Below are 10,000 nucleotides of genomic sequence, written 5' to 3'. Positions count from 1 at the left end.
AAGCATCGGTCCAGGACGTCTGTGCTCTGGGCCTGTTGACGTGAGTGCCGCCCCTTGACCTTTGGGTTGACCTCTGAACCCACAGGAAGTCTGATAGGAAGTGACCGTGTGTGTGTGTGCTGATGGCAGTTCCTGAGTTGTTTATGTACATTACTATAAAGTGGCTGATGAATGACTAAATGTAAATGTAATCTGAGACGGAGGCATTTACATGTTGAACTATTCTTTGTGTGTGTGTGTGTGTGTGTGTGTGTGTGTGTGTGGAACAGCAGGAGGCATTTACATGTTGAACTACTCTTTGTGTGTGTGTGTGTGTGTGGTGTGTGTGTGTGTGTGTGTGTGGAGAGAAACTGAACACTCTTGTTTGTGCTGGCAGGGTTCCTGCTGAGATGATCCAGTGGTCCATGCGCTACCTGCTGGCCTCATCATCGCCCCCTTGAGGAGAGGAGTGGAGTGGGCACAAACACTCAACTGAAGAGGACGTGGCAGCTTCATCCTAGGGATCTAAACAACATTGTATACATTTATTGTGTAAATATATTTAATAAAGATTATTTTAAATAAAGGTTTTTTGTTACCGGCCAATAGCTTGTAGTCAGTCCTAACTATGGCCGTTCTTAAGGTCAAGTTTGAGTTGAACCTCTCACTGTTACATGCAAGTACCCAACCATCTGGCCTGAGTATTAAAACACAGCAGGGGTGCACTACAACCATCATTGCGATACCTACAAATACTTTTTTTTTTTTAAAACGACAAAGATGCCTTTGTGAACATTTCACTGGGATGGGCACCTTCAACAGTGTTTATTATTTCATTTGTAAAGATTTTGTAACAAACTTACCTTTTGTGAATTTTTTAATAACTTTTGGTTATGACTTGTACAAGTGGTATGGTCTACCAGGGGTGGGGAATTCAACCAAAAGAGGGTTACTTCTGATCCTAGGTAGGCCGATTTCAGCTCCTCCCTCTCCCTTTTCGAGTCACTTACACTCTTTTGTTTGAGTGGCATGCTAGCGGTCCAATCCCGGTCTCTGTTATGAGGGACTATCTCTGAGATATACAATCATAGAGGGGTATTCCAGAAAGTGGTTCTAGTCACTTACCTGGGTACCAGAGTAAGGTTTACGGCTAGGTAAACAAAACTAGTTTTGATCCGTGGTAACATACACTCTGATATTACTTGCGTGCGTGAGAGTCACTATTTGGCAACTCTGAATTGTGTCTTTTAGAGGCTCGCGCGCAAGACACGCCCACAATTCCCGGTTATCCAACACGGAGTTTGTTGAGCCGTTTCATAAACGGTGTTCTGCAACTCGTTGTAGGTCGCGACAGGTTCCGAAGTCACTCAACCCCAAGTTCAGCGTTTATGAGCTTATTAGTTCCGCCACCCCCCCTTTTTAAATATGAAAATGGTGAAACTGTCTCTGAAATACACATAACTGATCATTTTTAAATGTTGGAATGAGCCTTTATTTTGATGTAACGGTTTCATGCTTTTAACCGGAAATCATTCCACTCAACGTAAACTTCCGTGCTTCGTACGCGAATAGGGAAGCATGCATACGACCATGGGCATGTTGTGTTTCTCATAAAATAGCAGTCAAACAAAAGCGTGCATTATAAAGTCCCGTGTAAGTTGTGGCTGATAACATGGGGAAAAAAGATAAAGGAGATCGAGGTGAGTTAAACCAACAAGTCTGGCAGGGAACGTTTTCATTAGCTAATGATAGCATGTTGGTGGAGACAAGAAAATGATGTATCAGAACCTTCAGAGACAAACCCTTTAGTAAATATTACACGGCAAGACAATTCATGTCCTCAGAGTCACATTTTAGCAGAACTGATGAATGATAGTTGCAGTTGGCTGTGGCTATCACGCGTGCATCAACTGGAATGGACTGAGCAAAGACAGTTATAAATGATTATATTAGTCAGCTAATTTATCAGTCAGCTATGGCTAGCAAACTTGACCTGAGTCTACGTTATACAGTGGTATTACATAGAACATTTATAGTACATACATTTACTTTGGTCAACAAGTTATAACTAGCTATGTAGCTTCTGAAACTTTTAGCTATGTAGCTTCTGACTAACTTCAAAAGACCTCAACGTTGCGGTCAATGTAGCTGTAGTATAGCTATGCACCTAGTAATGTTTTATTGTTTTCCAAGATTGGTTCTTTTACCGTAACGAATTTCTCTCACATTAATGCTGTTTGTCGAAATAATATCTAATAAGTTAAACTTTAAACATACTGCAGAGCGCAAGTCGTCCAAGAAGCGGTTTCACGATGAGGAGGACGATGAGGAGGAGGCGGCCGGAGGCGACACGCAGGAGGCCATCCCCGCCGCGGCGGGTAAACAGGTGGATGAAGCCGCTATCAAACAGGACGAGTACGGGGCTAAAGACTACCGGCTTCAGATGCACCTGAAGAATGATTACGGATCGCGTCCTCTTTGGGTGGTAAGGCAGCACTGTTACACCGAAACAGCAGAACATTAACAAATGGGGAATGCGAGAGTTTATGATTTACAAATAATTAACGACAGTCTGTCCTTAGACCATCTAGTTTTCTCAACGGGTTCCGGTAACGCCCCCCCATTGGGCGGTCGGGGTGGGGGGGGGGGTAGGAGAAAGACTGCAGAAACAGGGGCGGGGGGGGGGGGGGTCGTCCTAGTCCACATGTATATATCTATAACTTCTTATTTGGTGTCTGTTGCGTGTGACAGTTGAAAGAGGGTGTGGGGGCGCAATACTTCGGCTGGATACCACAATTGGTGAGACAAAACCAATTAAATATAGAACATGGACTCGTAGTAGCTAACGTTTCACACATTACTGATAAAAGAAAATACCTGCACATTATCAAGAACCAGCATACACTATAAACATGTCAAAACTACATTTGCAAACGGAACTGTTGTGATCGGCATTGTTATAGTGTTTGTGTCGAGCACATTTTTTTTTTTATGGGCTGGTTAGCTAACAAATTGTTATTTTCTACAATTGGCTCCTACTATCCTCTATATAGTCTGAAAGGGAGTCTGTGCTTTTAATAATGGGACTGCTCTTTTCAATACAGTTCTAGCCATTCCTGGTTTCACAATTGTAATTCAATTCATTTTTTTATAGTGTCAAAACACACACACACACACACACACACACACACACAATTTATCTTTTTTATAGTGTCAAAACACACACACACACACACACACACACACACAATTCATCTTTTTTATAGTGTCAAAACAGAACCCTCCTAGAGCGCACCAAAGCGACAGGACAAGGAACCACTCGCTCTGTTAGGATAAGGTTACCTGCTCTGGGCCTAACTGTACAGTGGTCAGTGGTATCTGTGATTCCCTAACCGTACAGTGGTACCTGCTCTGGGCCTAACCGTACAGTGGTACCTGCTCTGGGCCTAACCGTACAGTGGTACCTGCTCTGGGCCTGTTCATCAACCGTACAGTGGTACCTGCTCAGGGCCTAACTGTACAGTGGTACCTGCTCTGGGCCTAACCGTACAGTGGTCAGTGGTATCTGTGATTCCCTAACCGTACAGTGGTATCTGTGATTCCCTCTTTTACTGGTTGATCAGTTCTCCATTGGTGAGAAGGTTAGTGATTTAGAAGTTAAAGATATTGAGGAATTAGATGTTATAATATATAGAAAAAGAAATAAAAAACATTAAGATAGAGAGAAATGCACTGTATTAAAACATTAAACAAAAAAAAACAAACATTACAATTAAATCATATGAAAAGAACCTCTTGAAATTCACCTGTCATGTGTGAGTGTGAAAATAAAATGAATACATAAGGCATAAAATATAAATATTGATACATAAGGCATAAAATATAAATATTGATACACTTTATGAGACCTTAAAGAAAAAAAACGTATGTAGACTTAGTGCTTACCAGGGACTCTTGGTTATTCTTGTGTAGACTTAGTGCTTACCAGGGACCTTTGGTTTATTCTTGGAATTCTCCATGAAATGATTATCACAATAGCAGCAGATTAGCAGAATATGGCTCAACCTGAGCCCTTGAGATTAGCCAGGAACTCCAGGAACTCCAGGAACTGTGTATTGATGGCTGAGGTGAGTTGAGTTGAGGTCAAGTCCCTGTAGGACCATGTGGCCTCATGTTACGTGAGGGTGAGGGTGAGGGTGAGGGTGTGGGTGAGGGTGAGGGTGAGGGTGAGGGTGAGGGTGTGGGTGAGGGTGAGGGTGAGGGTGAGGGTGAGGGTGAGGGTGAGGGTGTGGGTGAGGGTGAGGGTGTGGGTGAGGGTGTGGGTGAGGGTGAGGGTGTGGGTGAGGGTGTGGGTGAGGGTGAGGGTGAGGGTGAGGGTTAGTTACTAACCCCAGAGAGTCTGTAGGACCATGTGGCCTCATGTTACCTCTTTGGAACAGACTTTCCTGATCTGCAGTTTGAATGCAACCTATTATTATTATACCTAATAAGTATTATATTATTATTATTATTATTATTTTTATTATAACCTCACCCTCAGTTAAACTCATCCCCCCCTTTCTATCTCACTCTCTCGCTCTATCTCACTCTCTCTTTTCTTCCTGTGTTTTCCCTAGGCCCCAGACGGCCACATCTTCCTCGAGGGTTTCTCTCCCGTCTACAAGTATGCCCAGGACTTCCTGGTAGCCATAGCTGAGCCTGTGTGCCGGCCCATCCACCTCCACGAGTACAAGCTGACGGCGTACTCTCTCTACGCGGCCGTCAGCGTGGGCCTGCAGACCTCCGACATCATCGAGTACCTGGAGAAGCTCAGCAAAACCTCCGTCCCCGATGGCATAGTGCAGTTCATCAAGGTAGGAGCGACAGTGGTACTGGGGGTTAAGAAGTCGTTTAGTAATCAGAAGGTTGCTAGTTCGACTCCCTGTCCTTGAGCAAGACACTGAACCCCTAATTGCTCCTGATGTGCAGTGTGCCATCAGTGTAAATGTAAAATGTGTATACAATGTGTAAGTCGCTTTGGATAAAAGCGTCTGCTAAATGTAGGATGTAGGATGCAGGATGTAGGATGCAGGATGTTGTGCACTTCATCAAGGCAGGATGTAGGATGTTGTGCACTTCATCAAGGCAGGATGTAGCATGTAGGATGTAGGATGCAGGATGTCGTGCACTTCATCAAGGCAGGATGTAGGCATAAATCAGAAACACTGCCAGCAAAATCCGCTGGCATGCACAATCACCCAGTCATACACCATGTTTTTTATTGCTTTGGACAAAAGCGTCTGCTAAATGACTAAATGTAAATGTAAAATACACAAATAGAATTGACATATCAGGCTATATTTAGAAGTGAGTGTACACACACACACACACACACACACACAGAGTTAGTTTGAACATAAAATAACTATTCAGACACAGTTACCATTTAGCAACAAATAACAACAAATTATTAACAAAGCACGACAAAACATTACACCAACCAGTCAATTCATATATATATATATATGTATATATATATATACAGTATAATATATATACAATTACACCAGCCAGTCAAATCATATATATATTGTAATTCAACTTTCTATCATTATATATAGTTTAAAAAGAATGTGTGTTTCTGTCCTCATTATATATTGTGTTCATGTTTTTTCCCAGCTCTGTACTGTGAGCTACGGCAAGGTCAAAATGGTCCTGAAGCACAACAGGTTCGTACTTCCGATTCCCTCAGTGAGAAGCCAGGCTTCCGTGATGTTTATAGAGTTGTTATAACTGCTTCTCTGATCGTATAGAGTTGTTATAACTATGTGCTCACATTGAGTCCTCAGTGAGAAGCCAGGCTCCTATGATGATGTTAATAGAGTTGTTATAACTGCTTCTCTGATCGTATAGAGTTGTTATAACTTTGTGCTCACGTTGAGTCCTCAGTGAGAAGCCAGCCTTATACGATGTTATAGAGTTGTTATAACTATCTGATTCGTTTCTATGACGACAGCCCAGTGTGTAATCATTTCTCTTTTCTTTTTTTTAAAGTTTCTGTAGACAGGACAGTGAAGAGAGACAGGAGAGGAGTGTGAGAGAGATTGGGAGTGTGAGAGGGATTGGGAGTGTGAGAGAGATTGGGATTGGGATTGGGAGTGTGAGAGAGATTGGGATCGGCGTGTGAGAGAGATTGGGATCGGAGTGTGACGGAGATTGGGATTGGGAGTGTGAGAGAGATTGGGATCGGAGTGTGACAGAGATTGGGATTGGGATTGGGAGTGTGAGAGAGATTGGGATCGGAGTGTGAGAGAGATTGGGATCGGAGTGTGACGGAGATTGGGATTGGGAGTGTGAGAGAGATTGGGATCTGAGTGTGACGGAGATTGGGATTGGGAGTGTGAGAGAGATTGGGATCGGAGTGTGACGGAGATTGGGATTGGGAGTGTGAGAGAGATTGGGATCGGAGTGTGAGAGAGATTGGGATTGGGATGGGGAGTGTGAGAGAGATTAGGATTGGGAGTGTGAGAGAGATTGGGATTGGGATGGGGAGTGTGAGAGAGATTGGGATGGGGATTGGGATGGGGAGTGTGAGAGAGATTGGGATGGGGATTGGGATCGGAGTGTGAGAGGGATTGGGAGTGTGAGAGGGATGGGGATTGGGAGTGTGAGAGAGATTGGGATGGGGAGTGTGAGAGATTGGGATGGGGATTGGGATCGGAGTGTGAGAGGGATTGGGATTGGGAGTGTGAGAGGGATGGGGAGTGTGAGAGAGATTGGGATTGGGAGTGTGAGAGAGATTGGGATTGGGAGTGTGAGAGAGATTGGGATCGGAGTGTGAGAGACATGGGGATGGGGATGGGGATTGTGAAATGGCCTCCCAGGGCCGGGATGCTACTGCTTGCGTGACTGCTCTCCTAAGTGTAGTGGTTTCTACAGCCTGTTTTTTTCTGTGTCGGTTGAAACTGCAATGATTGCGTTGTGTTAGAAAGTGGTGATTTTTATTTAATTTTTTTTGTCAATGTATCTTTATTGAGCTTTCAAACACAAAGACAGTAGACACTCAAGACACGACACGTGCCACACTTACACACTCACGCTTTGATCATTCCTCTCGTGCTCGCTTGGAATGGCCAGCAGCCAATCCCATGAGAGAGGCAGACACCTGACACTACCATTGACACAGCTCCTGCCGAGGCCCACACACACACACACCCACACACACACACACACACCTGCTGACCAATCCAATGTGTGATACTGGGTTAGGGTCACTGTGATACTGTAGCATATTTTGAAATATTATATAATTATTATTATTTGTATTATTATATATTCTTTCGGTACAACTTCGCGGATGGTTGTGTTGCATCAGCGAATGAGCAACTTTTCATAAGTCCTTAACAGCCAAGGATGAAATGTGTGTGAACTGTACCAAATGCCCCATATAGAGGCGCTGTGATGAAATGTGTGTGTGTGAATCAAATGCCCCGTGTGGAGGGGCTGTGATGAAATGTGTGTGTGTGAATCAAATGCCCCATATAGAGGCGCTGTGATGAAATGTGTGTGTGTGAATCAAATGCCCCATATAGAGGCGCTGTGATGAAATGTGTGTGTGTGAATCAAATGCCCCATATAGAGGCGCTGTGATGAAATGTGTGTGTGTGAATCAAATGCCCCATATAGAGGCGCTGTGATGAAATGTGTGTGTGTGAATCAAATGCCCCGTGTGGAGGGGCAAAGGCGGCAGTTACACAAGGCCACTGCTGATGAATAAATCCTCATTAGTCACAGAGGGTCCTTGTGAGAGTGTGTTATCTATGTTGAGTGATAATGTTAATCTGATGTGTGTGTGTGTGTGTGTGTGTGTGTGTGTGTGTGTGTGTGTGTGTGTGTGTGTGTGTGTGTGTGTGTGTGTGTGTGTGTGTGTGTGTGTGTGTGTGTGTGTGTGCGCGCGTGTGTGTGCAGGTACTTTGTGGAGAGTGCGTTCCCTGAGGTCATTCAGCGTCTGCTGCAGGATGCGGTGGTGAAAGACTGCCGTCTGCGCACATCTGAGGGAGAGGAGACGGAACTCATAACGGAGATCATCTCTAGCAAACCCGCGGTAGGACACACACACACACACACACACACACACACACACACACACCCTCTCTTTCACACACACACACACACCTGGACACACACACACACACACACACCTGGACACACACACCCACACACACACCTCTAGACAAACACACACCCTCTCTTTCACACACACACACACACACACCTCTGGACAAACACACACCCTCTCTTTCACACACACACACACACACACACACACACACACACACACACACACACACACCTCTGAACAAACACACACCTCTGAACAAACACACACCCTCTCTTTCACACGCGCACACACACACACACACACACACACACACACACACACCTCTGAACAAACACACACCCTCTCTTTCACACACACACACACACACACACACACACACACACACACACACACACACACACCTCTGAACAAACACACACCCTCTCTCTCACACACACACACACACACACACACACACACCTCTGAACAAACACACACCTCTGAACAAACACACACCCTCTCTTTCACACGCACACACACACACACACACACACACACACCTCTGAACAAACACACACCCTCTCTCTCTCACACACACACACACACACACACACACACACACACACACACCTCTGAACAAACACACACCCTCTCTCTGCTCAGATACATGAGCCAGATCTTTTCCCTTGCGTCCTGTCGTCCAGATCTCTAAGTCAGCGTCTGACATCGGGGGCCCGTCCGCCGGGGCTCCTGGAGAAGGGCCCAATGGGGGCCAGGTGCCCGAGGACATCTACAGCTACTACGAGCAGATGGACAAGGACGAAGAGGAAGAGGAGGAGACGCAGACCGTGTCCTTTGAGATCCGGCAGGTGTGTGTGTGGTTGTGTGTGTGTGTGTGTGATTGTGTGATTGTGTGTATCTGTGTGTGTGAGTGTGTGTGGTTGTGTGTATCTGTGTGTGTGATTGTGTGTATGAGTGTGTGTGATTGTGTGTATGATTGTGTGTGATTGTGTGTATGATTGTGTGTATCTGTGTGTATCTGTGTGTGTGTGTGTGTGTATCTGTGTGTATCTGTGTGTATGATTGTATGTGTGATTGTGTGTGTGTGTGTGTGTATGATTGTGTGTGTATCTGTGTGTGTGATTGTGTGTGTGTGTGTGTTTGAGAGGAAGAAAGAAACTCCTGATTTCCCTCATATCCCACATTCATCTCCTCCTCTCCTCTCCTCCTCTCCTCTCCTCTCTTCTCCTCTCCTCCTCCTCTCCTCTCCTCTCTCCTCCCCTCTCCTCTCTTCTTCTCTCCTCTCCTCTCCTGTCCTCCTCCACTCCTCTCCTCTCCTCTCCTCCTCTCCTCCTCTCTTCTCCTCTCCTGTCCTCCTCCTCTCCTCTTCTCCTCTCTCCTCCTCTCCTCTCCTCCTCTCCTCTCTCCTCTCCTCCTCCTCCTCTCTTCTCTAGGAGATGATCGAGGAGCTGCAGAAGCGCTGTATCCAGCTGGAGTATCCCCTCTTGGCCGAGTACGACTTCCGCAACGACACGGTGAACCCGGACATCAACATGGACCTGAAGCCCACGGCCGTGCTCCGGCCCTACCAGGAGAAGAGCCTCCGCAAGATGTTCGGCAACGGCCGCGCCCGCTCCGGCGTCATCGTCCTGCCCTGCGGTGAGAGCCAACCCCCGGGACACCGGTTACTAAGGAGGGTTACTAGGACACTGGTTACTAAGGAGGGTTACTAGGACACTGGTTACTAAGGCGGGTTACTAGGACACTGGTTACTAGGACACTGGTTACTAAGGCGGGTTACTAGGACACTGGTTACTAGGACACTGGTTACTAGGACGCTGGTTACTAGGACACTGGTTACTAAGGAGGGTTACTAGGACACTGGTTGCTAGGACACTGGTTACTAAGGCGGGTTACTAGGACACTGGTTACTAGGACACT

At 45.8% G+C, this 10,000-nt stretch overlaps 2 protein-coding genes across 6 annotated transcripts in view; both read left to right on the top strand.

Annotated features, from left to right (window-relative positions):
* Positions 1 to 740, top strand: part of acd (ACD shelterin complex subunit and telomerase recruitment factor) — an 8,876-nt gene extending 8,136 nt beyond the window's left edge. For all 5 annotated transcript variants that reach the window (XM_031559014.2, XM_031559011.2, XM_031559012.2 and 2 more), the window contains 2 exons: positions 1 to 40; positions 377 to 740. The exon at positions 1 to 40 is cut by the window's left edge and continues 37 nt beyond it. In XM_031559014.2, coding sequence (XP_031414874.1) covers position 1 — 1 coding nt within the window. In that variant the 3' untranslated portion in view covers positions 2 to 40; positions 377 to 740. The remainder of the gene's footprint in view (positions 41 to 376) is intronic.
* Positions 741 to 1,513: 773 nt separating this feature from the next.
* Positions 1,514 to 10,000, top strand: part of ercc3 (excision repair cross-complementation group 3) — a 28,809-nt gene continuing 20,322 nt past the window's right edge. Inside the window, exons 1-7 of the mRNA XM_031558786.2 lie at positions 1,514 to 1,679; positions 2,262 to 2,464; positions 4,596 to 4,832; positions 5,638 to 5,687; positions 7,927 to 8,062; positions 8,764 to 8,928; positions 9,514 to 9,718. Coding sequence (XP_031414646.1) covers positions 1,652 to 1,679; positions 2,262 to 2,464; positions 4,596 to 4,832; positions 5,638 to 5,687; positions 7,927 to 8,062; positions 8,764 to 8,928; positions 9,514 to 9,718 — 1,024 coding nt within the window. The 5' untranslated portion in view covers positions 1,514 to 1,651. The remainder of the gene's footprint in view (positions 1,680 to 2,261; positions 2,465 to 4,595; positions 4,833 to 5,637; positions 5,688 to 7,926; positions 8,063 to 8,763; positions 8,929 to 9,513; positions 9,719 to 10,000) is intronic.

Source organism: Clupea harengus, chromosome 21 (genome assembly GCF_900700415.2).
Source record: "Clupea harengus chromosome 21, Ch_v2.0.2, whole genome shotgun sequence".
NCBI classification, from domain to species: Eukaryota; Metazoa; Chordata; class Actinopteri; order Clupeiformes; family Clupeidae; genus Clupea; species Clupea harengus.
The sequence above is the reverse complement of the archived record's forward strand: the minus strand, read 5'-3'. Positions and strand labels throughout refer to the sequence as shown.